General features: G+C 40.5%; 1 protein-coding gene across 1 annotated transcript in view; it reads left to right on the top strand.

The window, feature by feature from the left end:
* Positions 1–17,458, top strand: part of LOC120560219 — a 61,492-nt gene that overhangs the window by 11,584 nt on the left and 32,450 nt on the right. Inside the window, exons 2-3 of the mRNA XM_039802492.1 lie at positions 1,389–1,421; positions 1,524–1,805. Of these exons, the coding sequence (XP_039658426.1) occupies positions 1,389–1,421; positions 1,524–1,805 (315 nt within the window). The remainder of the gene's footprint in view (positions 1–1,388; positions 1,422–1,523; positions 1,806–17,458) is intronic.

Raw genomic sequence — 17,458 nt, 5'->3', positions numbered from 1 at the left:
TGAGGAGTTTACCCCACCACAGGGTTAAAGTGCAGGAAGGGGGGCTGCCTGACCAATGGAAGGGTGGTAGTGGACTGGCCAGGTAGTGAATTTTGAGGAATCATTTGCATGGAATGGATAGTTGTGTGCGCGTTTTGTGTTTAGTGTGTGTATATTGTATATGTGTGTTTGTGGTTGTAGGTGTGTGAGCGTTTGGGGTGTGTGCATGCGCGCTAGCGTGTTTGTTTTGTGTGAGCATGCTGCTTTTGTGGGTTCGCGTGCGTTCGTTTGTGTGTGTGTGTTAATTTGTTGGTGGGATATTTGTGTTTTCGTGTTGGGGGGTTGTAATTTTGTGTGTGTGTGTGTGTGTTTTTTTTTGTGTGTATGTTTGTGTGTGTTTTTTTTTGGGTGTTTGTGTGTGTTTGTGTGTGTTTTTTTTTTTTTTTTTTTTTTTTTTTTTTTTTTTGTGTGTGTGTGTCTTTTTTTTGTTTTTTTTTTTTGTGTGTTTTTTTTTTTTTTTTTTTTTTTTTTTTTTTTTTTTTTTTTGGTATCAACATGTTCCGCTTCTGATGTTTGCCTCCTGTTTCCCTTCTGCTCCGCGCTCCTGCAGAAAAAAACTCAACTCAACAACAACACAAAACCAAAAAACAACAAACAAACCATCAACAACACACACTTTCTTCTTAAATAAAATAACCCATCTCTGCCTGTTGCCCCTTTGGTCTCTGTTCAGAGCCCGTTAGGTTGGTGGAGGGGTGGAGAGAGGTGGTGGAGGGGGAGGGATGACACTGGGGGTGAAAAATGAGGGAGGAATGGAATGGAATGGTGGTACTTGGTATACCCTGAAGGCAGCAGGTGTTGCCTGCAGAGAGTTAGACTGTGGCTCTGCTGTTTCTGTAGAGAGAGACGAGTCCTCATATAGATCTGTGTGGAGGAGCAGGTCTGACTGTGTTGAGTCTGGATCTGCTCTGAGGGAGTGTGCAGAATCATATTACTCGTCCTCCTTCCTTAATCTCACCTGTTCAGGTAAACCCATCAAAGACATGAATGAAAATACACAACAAACACTTAAAATAAAAGACACAATGTATTTCACTTTAAATAAAAACTGTTAAATAATTTTGTGTGAAAGAAAGTAGAAAGGGATGGTTCAAAATAATTACTTTGTTAATAATTTGCTACACAGAACTTTATTATATTAAATATTAATCAAAAATGTTTTGTGCACAGAGGGGGGGGGCTGTGTGTGTGTGTGTGTGTGTGTGTGTGAGTGTGTGTGTATATGTGTCAGTGTGTGTTTGCGTGCGTGTGTGTATTTGTTTGTTAGTGTGTTTGTATATGAATGTGTGTGTGTGTGTGTGTGTGTGTGTGTTCTTTCTACTGATGTTTACCTTCTGATTTCTCCTCAGGACTCCAGGCTGAAGGAGAACTCACCTCAACAGGTACACAGAGACAGAAAAGACCAATAAAGAATCAGCATTTACACTTTCATCTTTTTAATTAAATTAACTCATTATGCTGATGACTCTCTGGTCTCTGTTCAGAGTCTGTCAGGTTGGTGGGAGGAGCCAGTCGCTGTAGAGGAAGACTGGAGGTGAAACATGAAGGAGAATGGAGTCCAGTGGATGGCTATGACTGGTCCCTGAAGACAGCAGCTGCTGCCTGTAGAGAGTTAGACTGTGGCTCTGCTGTTTATGCAGAGAGAAAAAAGTCCTCATACAGATCTATGTCGAGGATCAGGTCTGGCTGTGTTGAGTCTGGATCTGCTCTGAGGGAGTGTGCTGCATCATCTTGCTCTTCCTCCTTTCTTCATCTCACCTGTTCAGGTAAGCCCGTCAAAGACATGAATGAAAATACACAAAAAAACACTTAAATTAAAAGACACAATGTATTTCACTATAAAAAGTAAAAATAAAAAATAAATAAAAACTGTTAAATGAATAATTTTGTGTGAAAGAAAGTAGGAAGGGATAGTTCAAAATAATTACTTTGTTAACTAGAACTGCAAGCAGTTATGACGGGGCCCAAGCCTCCGATGCCATTCGCCTCCGATGCCAGTCGTCCCCGACGCCCTGGGGAGCCGCGCCAGTCGCCCCCAATGACCCGGGCAGCTGCGCCAATGCGGGACCTGAAGCATTAAGTAGGGGGGGCAAATGTTGGTGAATATCGAGAGGTTTGATGCACAAGGTCTGCTGTACTCTGCCATGGCAAATGTAGTGGTTAACAGTTCATCTCCATACATATACAGACTATTTTTAACAATTCTCTACTAAAAACAAACCTCTTAACACCCATGACCACAGGGGACAGCAGAGAGAAATGAGAGAGTGACTGAGAGGGTGGAGGGGGGGGAGGCAGGTGTGGTGGTTGAAGGAGCAGGGGAGGTGGTCAGGTTGTTGGAAATGGTGTCATAGGCGCCGATTGAGGTTTTCCTCCGTGGGTGCTCACAGGCGCACGTCGTTTAAAAAAGAAAATAAGTAGTCAAATGTTGTTTGCATTTCAAAACCTTAGAAAATGGACAGCGGCCGCCACGAACACATGCGCCTATTAATTTGATAATAAAGCCGTAAAGTAGGCTTTCAATTCAGGAAAGCGCCACTTCTCACAAATTCAGATAGGATTGGAAATGAATAACCGTAACCGTGATTAGCTTCGTAGGAAATTAAGAATCAATGCCACCGACATAACCAATCACATTATGGAAAAATAAACATATTGAACATTATAACTCATAATGGACAAACTATTAACATTTCTTACACATAGTGTATCAATCTTGGATGTAACAGTATGGATTAATTTCACAAAGACCCGAAAAACTCTGGACTTCAAGGCTGGACACAAAACCTTCTGTAAGGGCTAGGAAGACAAAGAAAACACCAGCAGAAAGGGGCAACTGTTAGCTCCAAAAGACCCTACGCTTCGACTATTTAAAATTATGAAGTTATAAAGTTATTATTAAGAAGTACCGTTTGGCGTTGCATACAACATGCTCGACCTCAGAAGGGATTAAAAGGCCCAAACTGGTATATGTTGACTATAGCGCCCCCTAATGGCCGATCTTCGCCAGATTTGGTAAAGAGCCTCAAAGCGGCATGCCGAATGATCATCACAAGTTTTGTGTTGATTGCTTTTACTGTGGCAGAGATATTGCAATTGCAAATTTCCCATTTAAATGCATTGAGTTAGTGGGCGAAACAAATAAACGTTGCTTATAGCGCCCCCTAAAAGCCGATCTTCGCCACATTTGGTACACAGCATCGTAGTGGAATGTTGAACAAGGATCTCAAGTTGTTTGCTGATACCATTAAATGTAACCAAGATATGATATGATACGTGTGTGGTAGCTAGCTAGGAAAATTTGTTTGGTTGTCAAATTGGCATACTTTAACGTAGCAAAATTCTTTCCATAACTTTTTGTCAGGTCCATCTGGAGATGCTAACTGCCAGGTTTCGTGCAGATCGGTCGCACGGCCTAGGACGAGTTCGAAAAAGATGGTTTTGCACATTGTGCGATATTGCGAAAAAACTTTGAGCGGAAATGGGCGTGGCCTATATTCTGTAATTCAGCTTGATTCAAGGAACACGTGGATGTAAGAATTTCTAATGTGCGATGTGTATTGTGGGAGTTAATGACAAAAAAACATTATAGCGCCACCTAGTGGTCCAAATGTGTAATTTTTGGTAGGTGTGGTCCAGGGCCTATTGACCATCTACCCTGTAAATTTAAAGCTTTAGTTAATGTAAGTGGTAAATTTAGACAAGTGTCCCATAGGCCACGCCCACTTTGACCCTTCGGTACCCCATTCTAGGGTTGGCCTCAGGATTGGCCCGAGATGGTACTCATCAAATTTTGTATAAATTGGATGAGCCGTTCATGAGATATAAACTTTTTGTACTTGTAGCGCCCCCTAGTGACCAATTTTCGTAAAACGCATGAGGGACGTCCAGAGGGTCATGGCAAAGAAGAATCTAAAGTTTGGCTTTGATCGCTTTCATTTTGGCCGAGCTATGGCAAAGTTGGTGTTTTCACAGTTAGCTACACAAATTTGTTTGTGCGTTACATGCGCAATTTTTATCGTATAACAATTATTTCCATAACCTTTAGATAGGTCAGTCTGGAGATGGTACGTACCAAGTTTCGTGCAGATCGGTCACACGGTCTAGGAGGAGTTCGAAAAAGTAGGTTTTTGATAAATCGCGATTTTTCACGCATAAAAGTCTAGGCGGAAATGGGCGTGGCCTATATCACGTGATTCAGTTGGATCCAGCGAACACGTAGATGTATGGTTTTTGACTGTCGGAAGTACGGTGTGGGAGTTATCGGGCCAAACGCGTTTTTTCTGCTATAGCGCCACCTAGTGGTGGAAATGGGTCAATTTTTGCGCCTGAGGTCCTTGTGGGGTTGTGGACCAGTCCTGAAAATGGCAACCCCCCATCATGTACGGTTTAGGCTGCAGTCGGAGTTTTAGGCGGAGAAGAATAATAATCAGTAGAAAAAAACAATAGGGTTCCACGCTCCGCTGGAGACGTGAACCGTGTTGCCTTGCAACACGCGGTTCCCTCGCCCCCTCGGGCTTGGACCCCTAATAATTTGCTACACAGAATTTTATTATATTAAACATTAATCAAAAATGTTTTGTGCACGGAGGGGGAGGCTGTGTTGTGTGTTTTTTTTTTTTTTTTTGTGTGTTGTGTTGTTTTGTGTGTGTGTGTGTGTGTGTGTGTGTGTGTGTGTGGGTGTGGGTGTGGGTGTTTGTGTGTGTGAAGGGCCCAGGGTGTAGTTGATGACTGCCACTTCCAGCGCTATTTGAGGTTTTTGAGTTTTTTCATATCCATGGAAAAAGCACGAAGGAGAGTATTTGTCCGATGTGACAATGAGACGTCGGATTTCTTGAGTGGCTGCAATTAGAAGAAAGGACATTACTTTTGACCGCATCTCCCAGTCTGCATTTTCATTTGGGTAAGTTCTCTTAAAATCTCTTTAAATGTGTTTGTGTTGTCGGCTCTTAAAGCCATGAAGTGCACCTAACGTTGTTGCCTAGCCTGCTAGCTAGCTAACTACAGTGCTAAGCATAAGTGAATACACCCATGCTAATCATTTAACATTAGGCTGTTAGCTGGGTTGCTGTCTTTTGTGAGATTTGTGTTTCTAAGGTTTAATGTCCGGTGGCATTTTCATCTCTTTTTATAAGCCATTACTGTATATGCGTAACGTTAGCAGAGATCTAGGAATGTGTGTGTTTCAGTTGTAGCTGCAGGATGGGTAAAGCGGCTCCTGTTAACTTCACTAGCAACGTCAAATGAAAGCTAAAACTTTTTTAAATGTAAAAAGTATAACATTCCGTTATAACGATAAACATATTAGGGACTAAGGAACAAACGGAGGCACTCACTGAAGATGGAAATGCATATACAAGAGAGCAGGGAGACAGAGGCCAAAGAGAGATGATGAATAGATTATTTGTTATATTAGAGATTGCCATTCAAAAAAGAAATTAACTGGTTTGTCATTAAGTTTTTGGGTGTATATATAACACACAGGAAACTTCTAACTGAATAATTATATCTTGTTTTGTTTTGTTTGTTTTATTTTTGTAATTTTGTAAAGCGACTTTGAGTCTATGAAAAGCGCTATATAAATTCAATTTATTATTATTATTATAATATTCAGATGCTACCTGTTTTAATAACTTGTTAGGTATATAAGCTTTAAAAAGACATTAACGATATGTGTAGCTTTATTATAACATTTTTTCAAACATTACTATATACTGTACACAAGTATATTCAACATGAAGCGATGATCAGACTCAGCTGCCGATGATGGGGTTGCTTCAAGACTGCAGACAGAAGGACAAAGCTTTAGGTTTATTTAGTAGTTATTCAACCTGTCCTGGTAAGATTAGGTTAGTCTAGTAGTTATCCAACCTGTTCTGGTAAAATTAGGTTAGTCTAGTAGTTATCCAACCTGTTCTGGTAAGACTAGGTTAGTCTAGTAGTTATCCAACCTGTCCTAGTAAGATTAGGTTAGTATAGTAGTTATCTAACCTGTTCTGGTAAGATTAGGTTAGTCTAGTAGTTATCCAACCTGTCCTGGTAAGATTAGGTTAGTCTAGTAGTTATCCAACCTGTCCTGGTAAGATTAGAATTGTATCACAAGTGTATATATAAGCATACTGTAAGATGAAGGTACTTCATGTAACTGTAGTGGTGTAGTTTATTCATCGTGGTCTTAACTGACAACTTGTAGTGGGTGTTTATCAATGGTGTTATGACTTCATATGTTGGATGTAGCCTTGTAGCTTGTGCGTTTACAGTACTATTTAACCTTTCTCACTTGCAGTTTACTGCATATCATACTGTCTGTGGCAACCTCCATTAGCTGGTAGCGTTTACCTTGTAGGTGCTGATCATATTTTGCACTGCATTTGTTTGAAAGCTAGAAGCTAGTGGACAATGAGCTAATGTTACGTGCATGCAGTAAACTACAAGCTAATGTAGCTACTGTAAGGTTACCTACCTTGGCACGTTGCGGGCAAAGTTGCCGACAGAATATTCTCCTCCTGCAAGCAGACTGACGCTGATTCACCTTCTCCATTTCAACAAAAACATTTAACAGCACTGTTCACAGTTCCACATCAGTTTCGTCCAGTGTTTTGAAATGCAGCGCTCTTACATTGTTGCCCCTGGCAACCGATAGTGTAGGTACGCCAAAATGGTGGACTGGCTCAGACACCTCCCAAATCGTGATGTGACAGCAAGCTACCATGACGTATGTCCTCATTCTCAATCTGCCCGTGTTAAGTAGGGAGGGATGGTTAGGCAACGAAATATAATGCATGCCCCTATGTTTTATTTCTTCTTCTAATAGTTATCATGAAACAAGGAAGGGACATAGGGCCCTATTTTAACGATCTGAAACGCAAGTAGCTCTGTGGGCGGATCTTGGCAAATCTAAAATGGGTTGGTCTGAAGTAGCTAGGTGTGGTTTGGGCGTAACATGAAAATAACCAATCAGAGCGTCATCTCACATTCCCTTTTAAGAGCAGGCGTGCTTGTTCCATGGCGGATTGCTATTATGACGGCGGATTTACCTGCCGCACGCCAGCGGGAGCTGTCCGGGATGCAGTAAAGTAATAAATGCCCGTCTTTATCGGGTGGCGATGTTGCTGCGGCCTCTCGGGCGAATCGCCTCAATTCCAACCTGCTCCTGTTGTGCCCCTTCCTCCTCCCTCAAATCCATCTCCGTCCACCCGCTCCATCAGGAGCACATCACGCATTGCCACTCCCGGACCCTCAAGTGTCCAATCCCACCGTAGTTCAACATCACGTCTCCTTAAGTCCTCTAATATTTCCTCATTTATGTCATCAACACATCCATGATTCATGGAAATGTTGTGTAAAACACAACAAGCCACAAAGCATGCTGGGACTTTTTGAGGACTGTACTGTAAAGTGCTCCTGACCTATCCAAACACCTGAAGCGCATTTTCAGTAATATTTTTTCTTGTAATTATGTATGATAAAAATGGGAACTGCTGCGTCCGTGTAGATAAGAGAAGCAAAATTTTATGCTCGTTGTGCACACGCTACATTATGGTCAAGTATGCGCCCCTAAAATAGCATCTGAATAACGCGCTACTGACTTTAGACTAGTACCACTGACTTTAGACTAGTACCACTGACTTTAGACCAGGTTTTTCCTGGTCTGTGGCAGAATTGTTTTCTGAAACTGCAAATTGTACCAGGGAAGATTTGCGCCTGAACACGCCTCCTCTTTTTGCTGAACCGCCCACGGGAGCGCAAATTCATTCCCTAATTTACCGACGTGCGTCTGTGGAGGGAAAAGTCAGCTGTGCGTCGGGTGCATATATAGATAAGATAAGAATGATACATGTGTCAGTGTACGAAGACAATTGTGCTGAGTGCAAGATAGGGCCCTATGTGTCATGTTTTGCCCCAGTAAACAACAAAACAGCAGTGAGAGCAACAAACCAAGGTGTTGAGGAGCAGGAAGAGGGAGAGCCAGAGGAGTCAGTGGAGGTTGGACAGAGGGCACGTGATGAAAGGGAGGGCTCTGACACAGAGAGGGAAATTCCATAGGGTGAGGAGGAGGATGAATAGGGTGAGGATGAAGGAGAGGGTGAGGACGATGAAGAAGAGGATGAGGAGGATGAAGAAGAAGAATGTGAGTGTTGGTGTTATTGACTTATATCACAGAAATGTCTTAATATTTGGGTGCACTATAATGTCGTTGTTTTAACTTTCCTCTGATTATAATCCCCTCAGTTATAAAAGCAGAAATGTCAACACAACCCTGGAAAACACTCAAATAATTAAAATGTAAACATAAGTCTAAAATCACAATGAACACTTATTATTATATAAACAATTATGTCTTAACATTAAGGTGCAAAATAAAAGAATAAGTAAGAAATGCGTAATAAAGTGTCATAAAATAGTGCACAACCTGAAACCTGTTTTATCAACAATTTCCTCGCTCGCTGCGGCACTCACTTTCCACTTATCACTCCACGCCGCCGGTTCTGTTATTGAAGAACACAAGACGGCGATGTGTATGGAGGAAATATTTATTCATAATTCAAATTGAAAGTCCAAAGAGAAATTGAAAGTCCAAAGAGAAAACAAAGCAAGATCAAATTAAAAATATTATTTATTTATTTTTATTTTCCATTTGGCTTTGGCTTTTGAATTTAATATTTGGCTTTTGAATTTCAATTTAACATTGGCTTTTAATTTTCATTTAATATTTGGCTTTTGAATTTCAATTTAACATTGGCTTTTCATTTTCATTTAATATTTGGCTTTTGAATTTCAATTTAACATTGGATTTTCATTTGGATTTAATATTTGGCTCTTGAATTTCCATTTAACATTGCCTTTTCGTTTGGACTTGACACATGTCAAAGTAAATGAGGAGGCGTGGCCCAAAGGCTGGTGGGAGGGTCTGAAATGAAAGGGGTGCAGAGGCACCTTATGAGCAGCAGGGGGAGCTGACTGCTGGGGAGCATCTGTCTGCAGCTTCAGGCTTGATGGCCTCTTATTTCACATGATAGAAAATGATAATGTAGGCTAAACACAAACAACATTTCATGCAACAACAGTGAAGTTTTCATGTAGTTACTATAATTGGGCCCGTGTTAGTGAGGACTAGATTAAAACTGGATTTAAAGCTGATTCTGGTTTCCAACTTCACCCCAGGTGTGTCTGTTTAAAACACGGACTCAGACAACTTCTCTCTTTTGATGTTTTATTTAATTAAGCAACAGTAGAAACATGGGTGTGGGTAGCTCTGCTACGTGTGTTTGTGTGTGGTCAGATCTCGAGGACACACACGCACACAATCTCAACCCGATAGTCATCGTCCGAACTGCGACCTCTCCTTTTTCTTTCTCTCACTTTTTTTCTCCAGGTGGTGCGCGCGGTGTGAGGTGTGTGTCCGCGCTATTCTCCAACATGTAGCCTACTCACAACAATCACTCCTGATTGACGGCCTTTTGTACAGCCCGTGTAGGCTACTTTTTCAGACTGACTGACTACCCAGTTGAGATTGTGTGTGCGTGTGTGCGTCCTCGAGATCTGACCACACACAAACACACGTAGCAGAGCTACCCACACTCATGTTTCTACTGTTGCTTAATTAAATATAACATCAAAAGAGAGAAGTTGTCTAGACGTGTTTTAAACAGACACACCTGGGGTGAAGTTGGAAACCAGAATCAGCTTTAAATCCAGTCCTAATCTAGTCCTCACTAACACGGGCCCAATTATAGTAACTACATTAAAACTTCACTGTTGTTGCATGAAATGTCGTTTGTGTTTAGCCTACATCATCATTTTCTATCATGTGAAACAAGAGGCCAAGCCTGGCCAAGGTGGTGAATCTGCAGACAGACGCTTAACAGTGCTCCTCAGCAGTCAGCTCCCCCTGCTGTTCATAAGGTGCCTCTGCACCCCTTTAGTTTCAGACCCTCCCACCAGCCTTTGGGCCACGCATCCTCATTTACATTGACATGTGTCAAGTCCAAACGAAAAGGCAATGTTAAATGGAAAATTAAAAGCCAAATATTAAATCCAAATGAAAATCCAATGTTAAATTGAAATTCAAAAGCCAAATATTAAATGAAAATTAAAAGCCAATGTTAAATTGAAATTCAAAAGCCAAATATTAAATTCAAAAGCCAAAGCCAAATGGAAAATTAAAAAAAATAATAATATTTTTAATTTGATCTCGCTTTGTTTTCTCTTTGGACTTTCAATTTCTCTTTGGACTTTCAATTTGAATTATGAATAAATATTTCCTCCATAGATGTGGCGCAACCAAACTTGATACTGTTACATGATTGGCTGTTAAAGTGTCACTCCCTACTTTGCTAGGTTACCAGACATTGAGTGCCTTTGTTCATGCAACCAAACTTGCTTCACAACCTCTGGTTTCTTCCGACGAAGAAAAACAAGTTATTGAACGTTTTATCGAATGCATTTTCTATTGATATTGATTACGTTTCTATTGCGAGACATATTGTTATCGTTTTATCGCCCAGCCCTACTCGCAGCACTGTAGCTAAGTTAGGTCTCGCAATGCAAGACTGAACAGCAGTAGGCCTGTCACACTATAGCCACACGTAAGTAGTTTTTAATACTTTGGTTACATTACTGTATTTTATTAACCTGAATTCTGTTGCTATATTAGCTAGCTTGCGAAGGAGCTATCCATTGCTAACGCTAATTTATCTCAAAAAGCAGAAACGTTACTAACTACTGCCAAGATATGATTTCACTGGAGATCAGAGAGGTGTTGTAAGACTTGTCAAGTGTTGTCATGTGTTTATGTCAAAGGTGAATAATCTATATATATAGTAATACCCCTGTGTGCCACAGATTTTATTGTTGCATGTGAATTGCCGTGTTGGTGTGTTCTTTTATTAACTAATTGCATGTGTGTTTTTAAGGGTTTTAGCGTTTGCATGTTTATTTTAATCCTGTATGCTGTGCCCATGTGTTTTTATAATCTACTGCATGTGCAACTCTGCTAATTATTAATTAACTGTTTACTATGGCGAGACCACGCCCCCTACCTTTGACTTTAAAGTGCCCATATTATGAAAAAATCACTTTTTCTGGGATTTGGGGTGTTCTTTTGTGTCTCTGGTGCTTCCACACACATACAAACTTTGAAAAAAATCCATCCATGCTGTTTTGAGTGAGATACAGTTTCTGAATGTGTCCTGCCTTCAGTCTCCTAGTGAGCTGTTCAAAATCGGCCTCGGACTGTGACGTCACAGTCCGAAATGAGCTGGCTAACCACAACCGTTAGCTCGTTAGCATGCTAACGCTAATGCTAACGCTAGCATGCTACGTCGTTCTCAATAGCAAAGCACTGCTACAACACACACAAGTTCACCATAATCTACAAAAGAACTACTTCCATGTGCGCCCTCATTTAGAAGTCTCCCAGCTGATCCTGCCTTGTAACTGACCAAAGTTAGAGAAACAGCCTTTCTTTTACTGTCTCTAGAGTTAGCTAGCTGACATGCTCTACATCTGAGCTACTGAGCATGTGCGAGTGCAATCAAAGATAGTACAGAAGAAGAAGATGAAAAGAGGTCTCACTCTGTAGCTAAAACAGAAACCAGGTGAAAAGAGGATCTACAGCAGTGAGAGAGAGCTGTGCAGTACAACAAAAATATGGCGTTTTTTGAAAATTAAACCATGTAAACCTATTCTGGTACAACCTTAAAATACAGTTATGAACCTGAAAATGAGCATAATATGGGCGCTTTAATGCAGCACGACCTGGACTGATCGGCTGAGTAAAGACAGGTGCGGAAAACTAATTATGAACTGGGGAAGAAGGAACACGGAGAGCAGTGAAGGAGGGAGGAAGAGCAGCAAGGGCAGGAGTGTTAAAATGTGGGCCTCAGGTGGCATGTGACTGGTGGCGGATAGGATCGAGGATAGGACTGGAGGTGAGGCTGGACGAGAGGACGGTCGAGAGGCATGCAGGAGGATGCTATGCAGTGAGACGTGTGGTCGACAGCGGAACGGAAACCAGGAAGAAGGGGAAGACAGTCAGACAGCGAGGGATAGTCCCGTGCCACCCCCACCATGGAGCGATAGGGACCGAAAGACAGGACAGTAACATGGCCACAAGTGGAAGGAACACGGATGAGGAGGCAGTAACACGGAGCAGAAACAGACTGGAAAGTGCGGTGAATGAGTGGGGGTGCAGATCGGGACACATTGACAGAGGGTGAAGCAGCAGGAGGGATTCAGCCCCCTGAATGATGGATTCAACGCCTGTGTACAGATAAGTAAAGGAAAGTCCTCTAGCTATCCGCTCCGGGCATGTGGAAAAGAACTGTCCTTTTGTGTTATGCTTGACTAAGAGCTGTCCTTATCCCCCTCAGTGCCTCCAGTGTGGGTATCACAACGCGGAGTGGCGTAGGGGAAGAGAAGCCCAGGCTACCCCCGACGGTATCGGCTGCTCCTCTCATGACCTGCTTATGGAACAGACTATGACGCATGGACTTGGAAATTGTGGCGGAAGCTTGGACCCCTTTTTGTTATTACCTTTTAAATTCAGAGAACTGTTTTTGTCTTCTCTTTTACCCAGTATTTAAATAAAGTGTTGAATTAAGTATTGACATGGTTCTGGTCCATTACTGTCGGTGGAAACATTGCTGGTATTATTTTAAATAACCTTGGACACATCAGCTCATGGTGTGTCTTTGACATTTACACTGTCTTAAAATGAAACCATATCTTGGCAGTAACGTTAGTTAGCTACTGCTTTTTGACATAAATTAGCTAACGTTAGCATTAGCAACGGATAGCTATTTTGCAAGCCAATAAAATATATCCTTGGCAAACAGAATTAAGGTTAATAAAACACGATAACTATGTAACCAGTATTACAAACTTCTTACAAGTGGCTGCATTGTGACATTTTAGGTGTGTTTGGATGACATGTTGGATGCAGGGAAGTTGGACTGGGGGTAAAACTGATACTGACTACCAGGGCCCAAGGGGAGAGAGTGCCCTTGAAAAGTCTGGAACATATTTTATTTTACCTGGATATTTTCATTTCCTAATTAAATTTCATAATGCATGTCAGAGGAAATGTAAAGTTAGTGTATTGGCTGAATAACTTTGTTGATTGACTGACATTTTATACAAAAAAGACTGAGGTCTCACCCACCCCTTGCTAATACGCCAAATGGTTTAGTCCATCTGCATGCATTTTGTTTACGTTACTTCAGTTGAGCGTCTGGTGGAGCGCAAACTTCTGCTGTAGAAATGTCTTTCTCAAAGAAAGCCAAATCATGCTACCAAAAAAGAAAGGAAAGACAGGAGGATGAGAGAAAAGAAAATTAGGGGAAACAATTGGTAACTGACTTATTTTCAAAGAAAGGTGAGCAAAAACAAGAAAACGAAATCCATGGTGCGAAACTGCTTGAATATCTCCGCGACGGTTAGTGCTAAAAACGGACTGAGACAACCCATTGAAAGAGCAGAACATACACTTTCAAATGATAATTTGGTTATACATGTAATCTCAGGTAAAGACTAAATAAATAAACTACACTAACAATGCTGTTTGCATACAACACACCATTATAATAGCCTAATTTGAAACATGTTTAATTTAAAATGAAAAGGCTATAATGTCTATAATTAGCAATAATAGGCTAATCAGTGTCATAGGTAGCATGGTAGCTCATTGGTAGATACATATCATGTCAACATTACACAGTTTCAGAAACTGTCACACCTGGGAGTGGAGTAGCAACAGACCCCTCATCATCAAGGTGAGCTTATATCAAAATTAAAGCAAACCATGTTTAGCCATTTTGACTGAAAGGTGTTAAGTAACACTAACATCTTAGTGTGTTCTATTATATTAAGTTACAATTAGGATAATAGGTTAATATCAAATGTATCCTTCATAGAGAAAGATAATAAGATCTGATTGATTTACTTTTTTTTGGTGGGGGGGGGGAGGGGTTGACAAACATGGGGGCCCATCAGGACTGCCTATGCATAGGGCCCAGGATCTGGTGCTACGCCCCTGGTTGGATGCATAGACTTTATCCATGTTGGGGTAACGTTACATTGCTTGTGAAGGATGTTAGTCACACACGGAGATGTGTTATTCAAACAATGGTATTGTGATTAACATAACTATTAAGGCATGTCTGTAATATACCGGTCGGTCAATAATATGAAATACTGTAGATCACTGCTCTCCAAAATTTCTGGTCTGAAGTTCCCCCATAGCCCTATCATATTAACTCACATACCTAGCCCTGTCATATTAACTCATATACCCAGCCCTATCATATTAACTCAGATACCCTGCCCTGTCATATTAACTCACATACCCCGCCCTATCATATTAACTCAGATACCCCGCCCTGTGATATTAACTCACATACCCCGCCCTGTCATATTAACTCAGATACCCCGCCCTGTGATATAAACTCACATACCCAGCCCTATCATATTACCTCACATACCCCGCCCTGTCATATTAACTCACATACCAAGCTCTATCATATTAACTCACATACCCAGCCCTGTCATATACCCCATACCCCCTATCATATTAACTCACATACCACGCCCTGTCATATTAACTCCACACCCTACCCTGTCATATTAACTCACATACCCGCCCTGTCATATTAACTCACATACCCAGCCCTGTTATATTAACTCTATACACACTGTCATATTAACTCACATACCAAGCCCTATCATATTAACTCACATACCCAGCCCTGTCATATTAACTCACATACCCAGCCCTATCATATTAACTCACATACCCCGCCCTGTCATATTAACTCACATACCCAGCCCTGTTATATTAACTCACATACCCAGCCCTATCATATTAACTCACATACCCAGCCCTATCATATTAACTCACATACCAAGCCCTATCATATTAACTCACATACCCAGCCCTGTCATATTAACTCACATACCCCGCCCTGTCATATTAACTCACATACCCAGCCCTGTTATATTAACTCATATACCCCGCCCTGTCATATTAACTCACATACCAAGCCCTATCATATTAACTCACATACCCAGCCCTGTCATATTAACTCACATACCCAGCCCTGTTATATTAACTCAGATACCCCGCCTGTCATATTAACTCACATACCCAGCCCTATCATATTAACTCACATACCCAGCCCTGTCATATTAACTCACATACCCAGCCCTGTCATATTAACTCACATACCCAGCCCTATCATATTAACTCACATACCCCGCCCTGTCATATTAACTCACATACCCCGCCCTGTCATATTAACTCACATACCGGCCTATCATATTAACTCACATACCCAGCCCTATCATATTACCTCACATACCCCGCCCTGTCATATTAACTCACATACCAAGCTCTATCATATTAACTCACATACCCAGCCCTGTCATATTAACTCACATACCCAGCCTTATCATATTAACTCACATACCCCGCCCTGTCATATTAACTCACATACCCAGCCCTATCATATTAACTCACATACCCAGCCCTGTCATATTAACTCACATACCCAGCCCTATCATATTAACTCACATACCCAGCCCTGTCATATTAACTCATATACCCAGCCCTATCATATTAACTCACATACCCAGCCCTGTCATATTAACTCACATACCCCACCCTGTCATATTAACTCACATACCCAGCCCTGTCATATTAACTCACATACCCAGCCCTATCATATTAACTCACATACCCCGCCCTATCATATTAACTCACATACCAAGCCCTATCATATTAACTCACATACCCAGCCCTATCATATTAACTCAGATACCCCGCCCTGTCATATTAACTCACATACCTAGCCCTATCATATTAACTCACATACCCCGCCCTGTTATATTAACTCACATACCCAGCCCTATCATATTAACTCACATACCCCGCCCTGTCATATTAACTCACATACCCAGCCCTGTCATATTAACTCACATACCCAGCCCTGTCATATTAACTCACATACCCAGCCTTGTCATATTAACTCACATACCCAGCCCTGTCATATTAACTCACATACCCCGCCCTGTCATATAAACTCACATAACCCCGCCCTGTCATAGTAACTAACATACCCTCCCCTATCAATTCCCAATGTGGTCACACTATTTATCATATAAAAGTGAATATTCTTACATTTTCATGCAATTGAACTGTAAACATTTAGGTTGGTTTGGTCAGAAATTCTACTAGCTGCTTTTTAATTGAAGTTTGATTAATGTTTCAACAGTCATCCATTACTTTTAGCTAATCATTTCAACTGTTAGCTAAGTCAGTAGGCCACTTTTAGCTGTTTATTTCTACCTTTGATTACTTAGCTATATGTTTAAACATAAAGTATGTGTTGAGCTGTTTTTTTTTATAATTGAAGTCTTTATTTATTTTTAACATGTTTAACAAAACAAAACCAAACACCCACAAATAAAAAAATAAATAAAAAAGACAGCTTTCAAACACATGATTAATTCATTTTGGGCCCATTATCAATAACCACTACAGACCGACACAAAAAAGATCCAATAAAATCTAATTATAAAGTGCCTATCACTGATTCTTGAGAGTCAGGACAAAACATGTCCCACATAGAAAAGTCTAATTTATAGCAAAAATTAAGAAATTCATCATGATTGACATACTTACAAAGTTAAATCTAAAGGAATTATATATACCTATGTGATTTTTAGAATAAACTTTTTTATCTTTTTGGGGAAAATTTGTTTGAATGTATGGTCTGTGGTTAGAAGGTCCATGTTATTGCACTTGTCCTCAGCAAGAGGTCACAATATTAACCATCCCAAAAAACTTTAATAAAGCTTTACAATTGTGCAAATATATATATATCAAATAAAAACTAAGGAGTATAAATATAAAAAACAATGCATGAAGTGAACGTCAAACAATATTTTCCATAAAATCTGCCTATTAAAGTTGTGTCCTCAGTTTCTGTCAACTCCGTCAGATTTTTTCATAAAGCTCATTAATTAAGTGTTAGTTAAGGTGCATATGTTCTCTACTTTACAATAAGTCTACCAAAGAGCATTAATAACTGCTTATTGATGGTTAGGTAAGGCTTATTCAGTATTGTTACACATTAATTAAGTATTAGTAAAGGTGCATATGTTCTCCGCTTTACAATAAGTCTACCAAACAGCATTAATAATGGTTTATTGATGGTTTATTAAGGCTTATTCAGTATTTTTACACATTAATTAAGTGTTATTTAAGGTGCATATGTTCTGTACTTTACAATAAGTCTACCAAAGAGCATTAATAACTGTTTATTGTGGTTAGGTAAGCTTATTCAGTATTGTTACATTAATTAAGTATTAGTAAAGGTGCATATGTTCTCCGCTTTACAATAAGTCTACCAAACAGCAT

Source organism: Perca fluviatilis, chromosome 6, assembly GCF_010015445.1.
Source record: "Perca fluviatilis chromosome 6, GENO_Pfluv_1.0, whole genome shotgun sequence".
NCBI lineage: Eukaryota > Metazoa > Chordata > Actinopteri > Perciformes > Percidae > Perca > Perca fluviatilis.
This window is presented reverse-complemented; position numbering and strand designations above follow the sequence as displayed.